The sequence below is a fragment of the Pelophylax lessonae genome (genome assembly GCF_965119305.1).
Source record: "Pelophylax lessonae genome assembly, chromosome: 1".
NCBI lineage: Eukaryota > Metazoa > Chordata > Amphibia > Anura > Ranidae > Pelophylax > Pelophylax lessonae.
In genome coordinates this window covers 262,291,049-262,307,744 of record NC_138768.1, presented here as the reverse complement: position 1 = coordinate 262,307,744, position 16,696 = coordinate 262,291,049, and the positions used below count along the sequence as shown (strand labels likewise).

General features: G+C 36.5%; 1 protein-coding gene across 1 annotated transcript in view; it reads left to right on the top strand.

The window, feature by feature from the left end:
• TBX1 (T-box transcription factor 1) overlaps window positions 1-15,548 on the top strand; it is a 41,212-nt gene extending 25,664 nt beyond the window's left edge. The window contains exons 6-8 of the mRNA XM_082275627.1: window positions 2,580-2,647; window positions 4,220-4,317; window positions 14,453-15,548. Of these exons, the coding sequence (XP_082131753.1) occupies window positions 2,580-2,647; window positions 4,220-4,317; window positions 14,453-14,835 (549 nt within the window). The 3' untranslated portion in view covers window positions 14,836-15,548. The remainder of the gene's footprint in view (window positions 1-2,579; window positions 2,648-4,219; window positions 4,318-14,452) is intronic.
• The last annotated feature ends 1,148 nt before the right edge of the window (window positions 15,549-16,696 follow it).

Sequence of the window (16,696 nt, the reverse complement as noted above, 5' to 3'; positions counted from 1 at the left end):
ATTTCTCTTTATTTTTAAATATCCACATTAAATGTTTTAAAAAGGCCTTGTCAATTACAATTTTTACATTTTAATAAAAAAAAAAAAATCCTCCTTACCTTTGCAGATCGCAAACACTGGACTGGTGTAAAAATTCTTTAAACAAAAAAATGTTTTTCATACCTAAATAGGTTTAAGAGAATATTTTCCCCTATAAACTGATAGGCCCTGAAAGTGAATACAGTTTTCCTTTTTAGTAAATAACCCCTCTTCCCCTTCAGTGTCCAAGGAAAGGAAGCAGCTGGTCATTTTTTATATGAAATTAATATAAATACACTGAAGGAGATTTACTAAAGGTGTAACCTTTTCAGCTAACCCAGTGAATCTATGTTCCATTCAGCTATCCAGGCAAGTGCAACGGAAATTCTTATTTTTACATTCTCCTGGAAACAAGTGGGTGTTTAATGTGGTGGAAAAAAAGACCTGTTTAGTAAATCAACACAGCTGAGTCTTAAAAATTGGAGTTATAAGAACTAACTTTCACCTCAACTTGAGCTGTAGTGTTTATTCCCTGGGACTGATGTACTAAGAGAGTTCAAGAAGCACTTGGAATAGTGAAGCTGTGTCCTCCTATACCCAAGCATGCACAGGAGAAATTAAATAAACAGTACTTAGCCCTACATATGATTGGATAATTCAAATAAATAGAGCTTTACATTGCTAAGTGAACATTCTTTACTCCTATACTGTTCTGGGTATTGTATTTATACTTCCTATTATGTTCGAGATAAACAGTTAAATCATATGTTTGCTGTCCTTTTCGTCAGGTAATTATAAAAAATTAAAAAAGGCGATATAAATATATATATATATGTATATATATATGTTTATTTTACCAGCCAAGTCTTTTTAAGCTACACCATAGTGGCGATCCTACTGCTGAATGGATCTCTAGAGAGAGCATAAATGTAACTTACCTGCATCTAAAGCGTGTATCCCTTTCTGTGTTGTCTCCTTATTGGTTGGAATACTGCACATCTACCTCAACAGTGAGGTACCAGCCAGTGGGGAAATGATGACATAGTAACAAGTGAGTGGTTTTTAGTGTTTTTATTGGTCTCTCTAGTCTTCTAGTCACTAGTACGTTGTCAACAACAGGTTTGCTAGTGTCCATAGACTTTAGTCTGCAACTCTGGTCACCAATCCCTTTAAGTTAATACTTGTCAATGATCCTGCAGTCCAACCACAGAAATATACAAAAGCATACAAATTTATGGACAGCAGGTGGTGCTCATTTATCAGACTAACTCTACCTGAATTGTTGGAAAAAGCTTGCACTGTATAGAGACCAATAGCTCAAGCTGAAATTCACACATTCAAGTCAATAAGTCAGATGAGTGAATTCTTCACTTCCTGACTCATATTGAGTCTCATAACCTCCCTCCTCAGAAAACCTTCAATCCAGTGTCACTGGTATACCCCTGTATTGAATGTTCACTTATGAAATACTAATAGTAAGAAATGTAAATATAAAAAAAAAAAAAAGATAAAAGATCAGTTAAAAAAAAAAATTAAAATATGTAAAACCAACCAAAACCACTATATTCTGAAGGCACTTTAATGAATAAAATTGCAATTTACAAAACAGAGCCACAGTCTATATCAGCTAGTTATACACTTTCTGATTTTAATTAGCTTAGGAAAAATAAAAATTGAAAAGGCATTACTATAGACAAGTGCTTTGCGTTTCTTTCTTTTGTTTTTCCATATCTCCTCCAACAACATTTTAAAAAGAGGTTAAGCCCAATTTTAGGCCTTGTTCACACACAATTTACCTCAATAGTGCACCACAGAAAAACAAATTATTCACGACTCAGATATATATGCAAATTCAGTCTTTGTTTTATGAATTTATGAACAAGACCTTAGTAAACCATTCTTTAACCTTTTAAATCATTTTAACAGATGAGAACTAATAAGGCTTAAATGTTTATAGCTCCTTATAGATAAGTGTGAATCACTTTGCAGTTCTGGAAATTTTGATAAATAACATAAAGTATCTGATGTGTGGTGAATAAGATAATTTATAAACCCAGGCACTTGGAATTTGTGAAAATTGGCACTGTATGTAGGACTTACTTGATTTAGCCAAAACATTTCCAAATTGCCTTTGTGTGTATGTAAATGTTGTTTGTGTACAGTCACTCTTTTATTTTTTTCTTTCTGTTAAAAAAAGTTAAAATAATGAAGCTAATGAGAGGCCATTTTTTTGGCACAAGAATAGGTGGGGGGTAGTTGAAATGAGCTTCCATAACCCTCAGATACCACTTAAATCCCATTGCACCATTAAAAACCACCTTAATTTATCCTTTTTTATTGGCTTCAATGCATTTTACCAAAATGACCAAATCTGAGAAGAATTAAAGATTGCAGTTTATTAAATTTAAGCTAATTACCCAAAGGTAATGCAACTGCCAAATCTACAGTTAGACCAACTCCAGCCCTTGAACAGAAATGTTTTTTTAACTGATTTTAAATTAATTCATTAATTTATTTTTTTGCAGAATACTTATTTTTTTTTTTTCTTTGTTTCATCCTAGATCACCCAACTTAAAATTGCTAGCAATCCCTTTGCCAAGGGCTTCCGGGACTGTGACCCAGAAGACTGGTGAGTATTGTCAATTGAAAAACATAATTGTGAAAAATAGTTGCAGAGCTGAAAAAAATTGCTTTCTCGATCTAAATAAAAAAAAAAAAAAAAAAATGTGTTCTGACTATTTCCATTTTAACAGAGCTTCATTCCTAGGACAGAACAATCACTACAACCTTATATTTGCAATTTTATGAACAAGGTTACCTGCAATAACAAAATCTTCAATAGCACTTGCACTGTATTGACTTTAGTTTAAGTGCAAGTGGCTGCATGCCTCAGACCTCAGTGCAAAATGTTTGCACAGGGATATCAAGAATTTGCTAAACCGGTATATGCAAAGCAGAAATGAGGATGAATGGTTACTAAAATGAATATATAAAACAGCTACTGTTTTATTTGAGCATTTTTAGTAAAGCCACTTGACTTTTATTCTGCTTGTATTTAAATATACATCAGGAGTCATTTAGTAAATATGTAATATTTTATATGATGCAAATTGCGTTAATGTTTCTATTTTTAATTAGCTTGGCTATGGGGAAACAGATTATTTTTTTCTTCTAACTTGGCTGAATATTTGAGGTAGACAAAGACTAGTTGTGCCATGGCCTGGTAAAAGAAGCTATGGGACTAATTTAAATGATTGCGCCTGAAGAGATTTTGCTTACCAATAATGGTGTTAAAAAAAATCCATATTTTGAGTATCTGCAGCTTTCATCAGCACTACTTATTCCTCTCCTGGCCACTAATGTTGATGTTGAGATTGAGATCATGCATGTATATCAGCAACCCTTGTAGGTCTTTGGGTCTTCAACTCCCTTTATTATATGGCTGAATATGGAAATATTGGAAATATTTGAAACAAAATGTAAGAAGCCATTGAATGGACTTATTCACGTAGTTTCGTAAAGGACCACCTCTTTCTTATCAGGCTTCTATAAACAAACAGGTGAGAGATGGGAGAGAGACAGGGGGCAGAGCAGGATAGCACAGAGATCTGAAAAAACAGCACTTTTGCTTGACCTTCTTCTGACATCCATTTTTGGCAGACAGTGTGTATGTTACTAATACATCCCTGCCTGGAGAACAATAGTTCTCTAAGCTGCCCTACTCTGCTATCTCCTATTCTCCTGTGTCTAATCCACTTCATTTTACAAAAACGAGATGGAAAAAGACAGTCCTTTCAGCCATGTGATCCTAGCTTAAAACAGTACGAACGTTGGAACACATTTATAAAGTGAGTATCGGATATTGAAAGTAAATTTCGTCTGCTCTTCTGCAGTTTGCTTCTTATCATTAGAGTTAGTATAGCACTGGAACTTATTTCCATTTCAGACCCAGCTGGTAAGTTCCATTGTCAGTCATACAATGTTCCTGCTTTAGAAGTCCTATGCTGGTTGCTTATTTTATCACTTGGCCATTTTGCAGTAGTATTATTTAGCCCTAGCTGGGCCATTGTACTGTTCTTTATAAATACTTCTGGAAAAGCATATTTATTTTTATTTTGCCTCATTGATAAATGTGTCCCAGTATTTTAGCATATGGTCATGTACAAATTTGGAATTGACTTATTTCTGTGTAATCTGACAGGCCTAGGAATCATCGGCCAGGATCTCTTCCCCTTATGAGTGCGTTTGCAAGGTCTAGGAATCCTGTTTCATCACCTCCACAGAATGGAAGTGACAAAGGTCAGTGAAATATTTCCAGCCTCGATACTTATCAATATGCTGGCTCATATCATGTCTATGCTAGCAGAATGTATAGTACCCATGTTCTATTAAAAGAAATCCCCATGAAAGCAAATAGTGGAAAAAAGGACACGTCTAAGTAATAATAGGATATACTGTAATGACCTTTAGTAACCTAGATCCAGGGTTCTCAACAAGTGTACCCCCAGGGAATTCCTCTGCTTGGGAGGGTACATTAATCTTAACAGAGTTTAAAAATAATATATAAACCAGATCTCAGGTAGTATTTATGTTGTTAAAAAGGGGCTTGCATTTATGCAGAATCAGGGGGTACTGGTAAAAAAATCCAGCAACATTAGGGGGACCTATCAAACACCAGCTTCTATGCAGGGAAACATATTTGACTTATCACTTGACTTGACTTAATCACTTAATTACATGACCAATAATAAGTCACATGATAGGTGTGATGAACAGTTGTTGCTCATTACAGAGCATGTATTGAAAATTGTCTATTGATTGCAAAATTTCCAGACAAATTGTAACATCAATTTCTAACTTATTTAGAAACTTCTTGTTCAAATGAATTTATTCCAATCTTACATGTCAGTAAGAATGTAATTTAGCAGCAGTAGCAGAAAACAGCGTGTAGCACACTACACTTTAGTTATCTTGCTGCATATTCAACCACCAACGGCAAACTACGTTATTTCTGCTGTGCTTGGACAAATCAGTGGAAAGAGGGGGTGTACTTATTTAAGCTTCTTTTTTCTTTCTGCATCACCCTGCCATGTTCTTGTCTGGCCCCTTGAGCTTGGAAATGCTGAAGGCAGCACACAGAAACATTGTCAGCATTTTCAAAGCAGCTTCTAAAGAGAAAACTTTGATACTGCATCTGGCTTCTTTCTTAAAGGGGTTCTTACATTGCTTGGGTCAGTTCCTGGGCTTAGTGTTAAGATCTAGTCCTCAGGATCTTTGCCAGCCCACTTTATCTTCCTATGTAGACCTGAGAGCTCTTAACGGTGATGTTTTCATATGTTATGCGGTCTTGATCTTGTTTTGGCTTATTTAGCATTGTGTGGCCTTAACACTATATTATCAAGGGTGGCCAGAGATAGGCATAGCTTCAACCTAAAATGATAGGTGCTACCTATGTACCAGTACTTGGAGGAAAATAACTTTTTCCAATATGTTTGAAAGTACTCTGTATCGTAGGAAACACTTCACATGAACGATTGCAGTATACGATTATCTTAAAGTATAAGTAAAGGCAAAACCTTTTTTTTTTTTAATTTTGAATAAAGTGGAAAGAGATTAGAATGCTTGTTAGCTTGTTAGCTTTATTGTTGTCTGTGCCCCCGTTAGGAAGATTCATCCACACTATTTATCCTGTTTACCATTACCATTGAAAGTGAAAGTAAAGGAAAATCCCTCATTTTGGGTTTTCCCCAGAAAAGTAATACAGAAGAAATCTTAAAAAATGGGGTTACTAGTTCTGGTGACCTGGGGGTCCCCAAGGAATTCCCTTAATTTGCCGGGGTTTCCTCTCACTTCCTGTTTGGCTATGGGACAGAAAGTGAAGGTAAATCTCTGCAATAGGACACAGAGGGCCAAACAATTCTAACAGGGGTTATAACCCTTCCTTACTCTATCCAAAATGAAAAAAAAGTTTTGGCTATAGTTCTACTTTAAGTTATTGTCACATCACATATGTTGCATATGTGCCATATGTATGTTCATCTTCTTTCAAATGTAAGCCAACCAAAGCCAATGTCCACATCCATATAACATCTATAAAAAGGAAGAAAGTAATACTGAAAAATATGTAGTCTAGAGATGTTACAAGGATTATATATATCATGTGTATAAACTGACATCATAACTCATTTTGGCCAATCCTGACTACAGTCATAGCAAAATACACATAAACCTATCTGCTCTTATATGGCTACCCTAATTAACTAGGAGAGAGACTTAGGAAAATCAGAAACAGAATTCCAACTAGAGGTATAGGGTAGCTACATATATTAGGAAAAGATGAATTTAAAACAGTTTATAAAGCAGTCTAAAAGCATGCAATATATATACTTTTCTTTAATATTCTGCCTAAAGGTTAATTTAATCAAAATGCTCATGTCAATCTGTAATAACAAGTACTATTACTCCTATTTTCTAGTGTGCAGATAATATGCTATATTCTCATTTTCTAGTTTTTAAAGTAGAAACAATAAAACTATTCCCTCAGGGACCAATTTAATATCACTTTACATGACTTCTTAAAAAAAATGTTAAAAAAAATTGTATTTTTTAACAAATTTGCTAATCCCTTTTTTGTGATCAATTTATTGAAGATAATCTTAGTAAAGTCTACTAAATCTACTAAAACAATCCACTCTTTACGTAGCTTACCCTTTACCCCAGAAGTCATCTAACGTCTGAATTGCTACTAGCCACTAGAGGGAGAACCTTTAGAACAATATATAAAACACTTGTATGTAAACAAACAGTAAAAGATCATTTCCAGGATGCAAGAAAAATGTGAAAGTCATCAAAAATGATATAGAGGGGTGCCCGGGTTTAATTATTATATAAGTAGCAGTGTACCTACATCCCTAGTATAATTAGTCTAATGGGAAATATCCTAAACACCAGCCTCCCAGCAGGTATTTAGGAAGGGGGACGGGGGGAAGGGGAATAATGAATAGGACTTTACTGGTACGGTATGCAGTCACGGTAGTCAGGGGTATTATTTAAAATGTAAATAACTTTATTACATATCAAAGTTAAAATTGATCATCAAAGACAAAAAACATACAATAAATACAAAGTTACTGTGTGTTACAATGAGCTGGATAAGAGCCAATATACATTAGGTGAGCATATAATTGATGGCGATCCAAGTAGAAGGATTTCCAAACAAGCTGGAGGTATATCTACCTCAACCTCAACATGTTTCGTGGCGAACCACTTCGTCAGGAGGATTTTAGTATATATATATATATATATATATAATGCTCATTCTGAAGATGACAAAAAAACATTTTATCAATACATCTATCTCAAGATGAGATAGATGTATAACAGTGTAAATTTGCTTGTATAACAGTGTAAATTTGCTGTCCCCTCAAAATAACTCAACACGCAGCCATTAATGTCTAAACCGCTGGCAACAAAAGTGAGTACACCCCTAAGTGTAAATATCCAAATTGGGCCCAATTAGCCATTTTCCCTCCCTGGTGTCATGTGACTTGTTAATGTTACAAGGTCTCAGGTGTGAATGGGGAGCAGGTGTGTTAAATTTGGCGTTATCACTCACTCACTCTCTCATATTGGTCACTGGAAGTTCAACATGGCACCTCATGGCAAAGAACTCTCTGAGGATCTGAAAAAAAAAATAATTCTTGCTCTTTATAAAGATGGCTTAGGCTATAAGAAGATTGTCAAGACCCTGAAGCTGAGCTGCAGCATGGTGACAAAGACCATACAGCAGTTTATCAGGACAGGTTCCACTCAGAATAGGCCTCACCATGGTCAACTAAACAAGTTGAGTGCACGTGATCAGCGTCATATCCAGAGGTTGTCTTTGGGAAATAAATGTATGAGTGCTGCCAGCATTGCTGCAGAGGTTGAAGGGGAGGTGGTTATCCTGTCAGTGCTCAGACCATATGCCGCACACTGCATCAAATTGGTATGCGTTGGCTGTCATCCCAGAAGGAAGCCTATTTTAAAGATGATGCACAAAAAAACCCGCAAACAGTTTGCCGAAGACAAGCAGACTAAGGACATGGATTACTGGAACCATGTACTGTGGTCTGATGAGACCAAGATAAACTTATTTGGTTCAGTTGGTGTCTAGCGTGTGTGGCGGCAACCAGGTGAGGAGTACAAAGACAAAAGTGTGTCTTGCCTACAGTCAAGCATGGTGGTGGGAGTGTCATGGTCTGGGGCTGCATGAGTGCTCCCGGAACTGGGGAGCTACAGTTCATTGAGGGAGCCATGAATGCCAACATGTACTGTGGCATACTGAAGAAGAGCATGATCCCCTCCCTTCGGAGAATGGGCCGCAGGGCAGTATTCCAACATGATAACAACCCCAAACGCCCCTCCTTGCCTTGGTAAAGAAGATGAGGGTAAAGGTGATGAACTGGTCAAGCATGTCTCCACACCTAAACCCTATCGAGAATCTGTGGGGCATCCTCAAACGGAAGGTGGAGGAGCGCAGGTCTCTAACATCCACCAGCTCATCATGGAGGAGTGGAAGAGGACTCCAGTGGCAACCTGTGAAGTTCTGGGGAACTCCATGCCCAAGAGGGTTAAGGCAGTGCTGGAAAATAATAACTTAGGGGTGTACTCATTTTTGTTGCTAGCAGTTTATACATTAATGGCTGTGTGTTGAGTTATTTTGAGGGGACAGTAAATTTACACCGTTATACAAGCTGTACACGCACTACTTTACATTGTAGCAAAGTGTCATTTCTTCAGTGTTGTCACATGAAAAGATATAATAAAATATTTACAAAAATGTGAGGGGTGTACTCACTTTTGTCATATACTGTGTATGTGTACATATATATATATATATATATATATATATATATATATATATATATATATATATATATATATATATATATATATATATATATATATATATATATATATATATATAGTAAATCTATCATGGTACAGGGAGAGAGAAATTCTGTCACGGCCCAATTATATTGGTTAGAGAGGACCACTCCTTATAGAGATGCTAAAAAACATTTTTCAAACCAAAAGTATCATTTTCTAAACTTGCCTTCTTTTATATTCAAACACTTCTGCTGATCATTGCCTAATCTATTTACAGGCTAGACTACCCCACAGGAACAGGCAGAGTTACACAGTTGTGTACCTTTCACAAGCCCCTGCCACTATATGTGTCAAAATAGAAGTACATTTGCCTAAATGACCTTAGCACGCCAGGGTCTCCACTCTTATGGTTTAGTAAATGAGCTTAGCTGCAGGAGTTTTGCCTGCTACTTACACTTCAGACTTGAAGTGTCACACAGTGGTACATTTTATATGTATTTATTTTCCATTATAGAGAGCAAACAGTTCTAGAGACAACAAGGGGCCTATCCTGTATAGCACACTTTGGGTCTGGTCAAATAAACGCAGTCTGTGTTTGTTTAGGGTTACACAACTTTTAGAAATTTCAAGCGTGCACATACTTGTCAGTCATTTCTTTCAGATTTCATCCCTATAAGAATGTCTTGTCAGGAGGACACAGGTTTGACTTATTCACAATGATGTGGATTGGCGGCTTTTTGCTTACAACAGTTGTGTTGCCTTTTCCTCCCCTGTGCATTCTGATTACGGAGTGGTGGAAAATGTGTGCTTTACTATTCACACAGGCTCTTCTGCATTGTTGGCAGCTTCTGTTTAGAACAATTGCAAAGCCCCCTGTTTATTTTACTAACAGGGTGAAAGAACATCGGACCCATTGAATTCAAGATAGCACTAATAACAAATAAGACTTTTTTGTACCCTTCAACCTCCACCTTGGTCTTTGTATTTTCTTAATCTATGCCCAGTATCAGCTTGTTGGTATTATAATAGATATGTATTATTAAGTTTGAACTAAAGATGGAACAATATTAAAAAAAAGTGGTTACCCCCTTCCCTAAACACCACCAATTGGGGGGTGTGTTTCCCCAATATGTGCTAAATATACCAAAAACAAAGAAAAAATGACAGGGAAGTTAATCGCACTCCAATATATCCTCCAAATAATGTATTTTAATTGCCCTTTGTCCCTACTTATATAAACCCCAATGATGCACAATATTAAAATTAGACAACTGTCATTTTCCCCCCAGAGACACTATTAAAAAAGATTGCCTATGATAACATATCCATATTTCAATTATAAAAGTCTAATGTACACTACATTATCAATTTGCACCAACACCTGTCCAATGCTTTACCTTAATTTTTAACAATTAATAGTCCAAAACCCCATATACATAAAAAAATGATGTGTTAACCACTCCTGGACCGGAAGGATTTACCCCCTTAATGACCAGGCCATTTTTTGCGATTCGGCACTGTGTTATTTTTTTATGGACAATTGCGCGGTCGTGCGACGCTGTACCCAAAAAAATTGATGTCCTTTTTTTCCCACAAATAGAGCTTTCTTTTGGTGGTATTTGATCACCTGTGCGATTTTTATTTTTTGCGCTATAAACAAAAAAAGAGCGAGAATTCTTTAAAAAAAAAAAAAAAAACAATATTTTTCACATTCGGCTATATAAAATTCTCAAAAAAAAAACAAACAAATTAAAAATCTAAATTTTTTAACATTTTAGGCCAATTTTTTTTCTGCTACATATTTTTTGTAAAAAAAATTGCAATAAGCGTATTTTGATTGGTTTGCACAAAAGTTATCGCGTCTACTAACTACAGGAAAGATTTATGTCATTTTTATTGTTTTTTTTTTTTACTAGTAATGGCGGCGATCTGCGATTTTTAGTGGGACTGCAACATTGCAGCAGACAGATCGGACACCTAACTGACATTTTTGACACTTTTGGGGGGACCAGTGACAATACTACAGTAATCAGTGCTAAAAATATGCACTGTTACTGTAATAATGACACTGGCAGGGAAGGGGTTACCATTGTGCGTGATCAAGGGGTAAAATGTGAGCCTAGGGGAGTGATTCTAACTGTGGGGGGCGTGGCTTGTGAAATTGCCATAGAGACATGTGATCCTATAAAGAAGGAGCACAGGGGCTCTATGATTATTGCAGGGAGAAGAATGGTCAGCTGTGTTAACAACAGCTGACCGTTCTTCTTTCTTAGCGGGGAACGATCCCAGGTGTCAGGCCGCAATCGGAGCCGCCTGACCCGTGCATTGGCTTCTCTGCTGCCAGGCCAGTGGGGCGCGCTCGCCTCCTAGCTGCCTCCAAGCGACCGACGTAGCCCTACGTTGGTTTGCCTGGGAGAGTCACACTGCCGCAGTAAATATGCGGTAAGCGGTCGGCAACCGGTTAATTAATATCATTACATTTTTTTTTTTTTTAATGCCATAAATCCAAGTATGTGAATCTTTCTTTATATCAGCCATTCGTAATTCCCTGTACAATACAATGCACATTATAAGAGAAAGGAGTAGTTTTGATTGCCGGTTAGGTTTTAAGCTTAGTACACACAGGCCAAGTGTTGGGCGACCTCGGCCGATTCAATAAAAACCAGCTGACGTTCCGCCGGCTTCTGTTGAACGTGCATGCCGAAAAACCAGCAGCCAACCGTCTCCCAAACAGCGCTCTCAGCCAATGGCAGAGAGCGCTGACTGGAAGGGTTCTGTCGGGGGTGTCAGAACTCCATAGCTCAGCGGGGAAGATCGCTGAGCTATTAGCGGATTGTTAGTACAACAGCTCCAACTGGAGTTGTCAGTTTTTGTGTGTACTAGGTTTTACTGCATGTGCTGACAAGGAAGATGCTCACAAAAGGAGAGAGATTACCTTATTAGTCTAATGCTCCTCCTTCATTGTCCAATCACAGGCTAGGGACAGGCAGGTGACCAAGTTGTATTGCTTGACTGCAGTAAAAAAAAAGTTAGGTCATTGACCTTGCTACCTGCGAAATCTGCACCAATCTGCTGCTACCTGCAAGCATGATAGGATCCAACAACAATCCGTTCATGTTTATCAGTACCTTCATTTATACTCTACACATGCTTTCTCTCCAATTTCTGCTTAGTGTGGACTTGTGATGTCATATTATGTAATATCTATCTCAATATATTTGTAATAATCAATATTAGAAACTATTCTTGTATAAAATGGGCCTTGGTATTACAAAAAGAAAATGGAAACACTGAGATTTAATAAAAGCCAACTTTGAGACAAAAGTTTTTAATCATCTTAAAAATATGCTTGCAATTACACAGGGTTGACTTACTAAAAGGCAAACAGACTGTTCACTTTGCAAGTGCAGTTGCACTCATTTTCCCCAGAGCTTAGTGAATGCGGTGAAGCTTCACTTTGTAAAGGATACCCAATCAGGTGTAAGTAAAACATAATTTTTGCTTTCAAGTGATTGGATGATGGAAATCGGCAGAGCTTCACCACATTCACAAAGTTCTGGGGAAAATGAGTGCAACTGCACTTGCAAAGTTCACAGTCTATTTGCCTTTAGATCAGGTTCACATTAGTGCAGCTGCATTTTGATCTGATTTTCAGTGTCAAAGTATGTACAGTAAACCCCCCTCCATCGTGGGGGTTACGTTCCGGACCCACCCGCGAAAAGTGAAAATCCGCGAAATAGAAAAACCCTATTAAAATACACTGTAGGCATGTTTTTTTGTGTACTTTTAAAAGCATTTTAAGGTCTTTAAACACACTTTTAAAACAATAGAAACTCATTTAAACACATAAAAGATACTGAGAGACAGAGCAAGAGCTATGGAAAACACACAAATATTACATTTTCAATGATTTATATAGTAAAATAACATTACAGAAAAAAACACCATATACCGGGACCGCAAAAACTGAACCGCGATGGAGCTGGGGTTTACTGTAATGCAAATCAGTTGTGTTTTTTTTTTACATGTTTTTGTATTTCAATATTTTTATTAAAGTTTTCATGGCATAACATGGCGTACATGTAAGCAATATGAGAGAAACAGAGAAAGGCATATGAACCATAAAATTTAAACCGATTACCTTTAAGAACACCGAAGGGGCATACAAAAGTGGAGTGGGATATAACCATAGATAAAATCGATGAACATCACAAAGTAGACCCTCTTGGAGTCCCATCCCACTTGTCGCAGGGTCTGGGGTCCATATGGGTAATTGGATCCCCAGGGAGTCACAAAGGGATGGTTTTTACATGTTTTTGATGCATTTATAATACTAATGCGTTTTTTGTAGGGTAAGGAGACTGAATGCTGGTTGTTAAGAAGTCTTAACAACCTGCAAAAACGCAGCAAAAAAGTACACACTTGCATTTTTGGTGTGTTTCTTTTGAAGTCTATGAGGCCAAAGTCCCACTGCAATCGCGCCAAAATAGCAAAGAACGCTTTTCCAAAAAATGCAAAATTCGATTTTTGTTTTTACACATTTCCCTGCACAATTTGCTAGAGAAAGTGAATAAACACTTTGCTATGTAAACAATTTTTACTCCTTTATGAACAAACCCCACTGGCTCACATTCCAATTACAAACCACAAGTTGCAGACCTCATACTGTATGTTTTAGTGTGTTTTTGACTAGTCGAGCTTTGAGAAGGAATGAAGCATGGGCAAAGTACCATCAAGGCAGTCTGCCCTCCAAACTGGTGTCTAAAAGCTTATGGAAAAGGAAGTATAGTCTTTTAATGACATTTAAAAATGATAAGCTATATTTTAAGCTTATATAAATAAATAAAATTAAATTAAATAAAAGCTAAAAAGCGAAATGATAAGCTAAATTTGGATCAAAGCATATGTACATATGTATAATATGTATAATATATTATACATAAATATAAAAATGTACATATGTATAATACAAATAGGTATATTATACATACAGTATGTAGTAATATACATAGTGTATGTAGTAATATACATACAGTATGTATATTACTATATATATATATATATATATATATATATATATATATATATATATATATATATATATATATATATATATATATAGATATATATATATAGATATATAGATATATACATGTAATAGTTTTATATTAACATGTTTATAGCATAAAACGAGGCGTACATTATACTGTCAGCTTCAATATGAGAAGTGTCTTAGGTACCTGTTGTACAATAATGCACTATACTGTTCACTGCTGTTAAAGTTGTATTTGTGATTAAGACTTATGATATCAGTCATGAGGAAGGTCAAATAGGGCTAGGCACAGTGATTATTTCTCTGTGCCCATAATGTTTTTTTTCCATAACTTTTGTTTTAACAAAATGTTCTTTTGTTAACACTTCCTTGGGCAGGCTGCACACATTTATTTATTTTTTTTCTATTCTTATAGTGTGAGTATTTTTTTTTTTTTTTCTTGAACAATCAGGAAATTTGTTTCACTGTTAATGAAATATTATGGAATTTTATTGTTCTTTCTTTTTTTAGATGGAGACAGCAGAAGGGAGTATGAGAGGGATACCAGTGGCACGCCATTACATGGGGACGCAGCTCACCAGCAACTTATGTCCAGAGTTCTTAGCCCTTCACTTCCTGTACCAGGTGGACTTGTGCCCCTTGGCCCTGGCAGACCTAGTCCGCCCCATGAACTGCGTCTGGACCCACACTCTCAAGGTTCAGAACCTCTTCATCACCACCCATACAAGTATCCAACAACCTACGATCACTATTTAGGAGCAAAAACCAGACCGACGCCCTATCCCTTGCCAAGCATTAGAGGACATGGCTACCATCATCACCATATGAACCCAGCAGCAGCTAACATGTATTCCACTAGTGCACCAAGCAGTTATGAATATGGGCCAAGATAACAATCAATGGAATAAAACAATCTTACTGACAACTATTTAAAGTTATTAGACGATGGATGTTTTATGCATGATTTTAATTGTTCAGTAGTGTATGCTTTGGATATTACATTACTGTTGAAATTAAACTTGCCCTCTCCCTAAACTCATTAGGGAAGACCTTCAGTTTCCATTGTGATTGTGACAGCAGCCATCAAACAAGCTGGTCTTCCACCTAATCCTGCTGGGGCTGTTATGACAATATGTCAGGAGGAAGGACAAGCTCTACCAACAAAGGCACTTGGGAGGTGTCATTGACTTGCTGTGATGCTGTGCCATGGGTGCACACAGTGACAAGCTAGGAATAATAAAGTGGAATTCAGTACGTGTTCAGTTCTACCAATGCTACTGGATGGGAAAAAGCAGCTTCAGCCACCTCATCTGCACTGTTGGATGACTGTGTCTTTCAGACTTACTTACAAAAGGGCATTGCCTTCTGCAAGGTCAGCTGCACTATTCTTGCATAAATGAAGCCATATGCTTTCGTTGCTGTGCTCTTTGATTGTATTTTGTGAAAATAAATGTACAGTATGGTTCTGTGTATGCTCAGTGGCAAAGGAACTGTGAGGTATTAAGATACTTTTTTATTTTCACTATTTTGGAGAGTGAAGTGTTGGCTGCACTATTGTAAATGAAATTGCACATTTTGTGCTATTAAACTTCAACCATGCAAATTACTGCTGTATATCTTATGTTCCTTCGACAAACTAGCAATCCCGTAAAATAAAACGGAGGTGTTAGTTAAGCCTTCATCAGACCCAATAAGAATTCACAGGTGCCACGTCCCTATATGGTAACATCAAAATAAAATGAATATATGGAATTGGACTTTAAATTAGCAACAGGAGTTAGGCCACAACATAATAAAATAAAATTAAAAATATTTATTAATATACATTCTTAAAAAGACCAAATAGTCTAAGCATGATAAAAACAACATATGTTAGAAACCATCACAACCATCACATATGTAGTAAATAACATCTTCAACACTTGATGTCTATAAAGGACCCCAACGCGTTTCAACTCAAAAAGTTGTAAGTCTTCTTCAGGGAGTTGGTACAGTGGTGAGATCTGTAACATAAATAAATATAAATAACATAAACCAAAAAGGAAAAATTTACAAAAACAAAGAAATACCATATAAATACAATATATATCAATGATAATTCACAAAAAAAGGCTTCTTGGCATAGCATTCACCTAGAGCAGGGATATGCAAACTGTGGCCCTCCAGCTGTTGCAGAACTACAAGTCCCATGATGTATTGCAAGACTCTGACAGCCACAAGCATGATGCCCAGAGGCATGATGGGACTGGTAGTTTTGCAATAGCTGCAGGGCCACAGTTTGCATACCCCTGACCTAGAGGGACCGCAGGATGTACGTCTGGTATTGCACAAAGGATGCTATAAGGCCTCCACACAAAAAAACAACCAGACACCTAATAGATGTACAATTCAAAATAAAAAATATAACGTAACCAACATACCCTGGGAAATCAAGGTTATAAAGTCATTACATGAATAAATAAAAGCACTCACATAAATATGTTAATATAAGTGACATAGGAAGTAGCATCTTTAAAATAGACCACACTATATTATCTTCCATGGGAGGACTCCATACTTCCTTGATTTATTTGTCCTACCTTTTTCATCCTGGGCTACACCTTATGTCACTCATATGTGGTTATTTCTAACATATGCTCACTGTGTTGTTGTTTTTATCATGTTTAGACCATTTGGTCTTTTCTAAGGCTGTATATCAAAAAATATTTAAAATTTTATTATAATATGGCAAAATTCCCGGTGCTAAATTAAAGT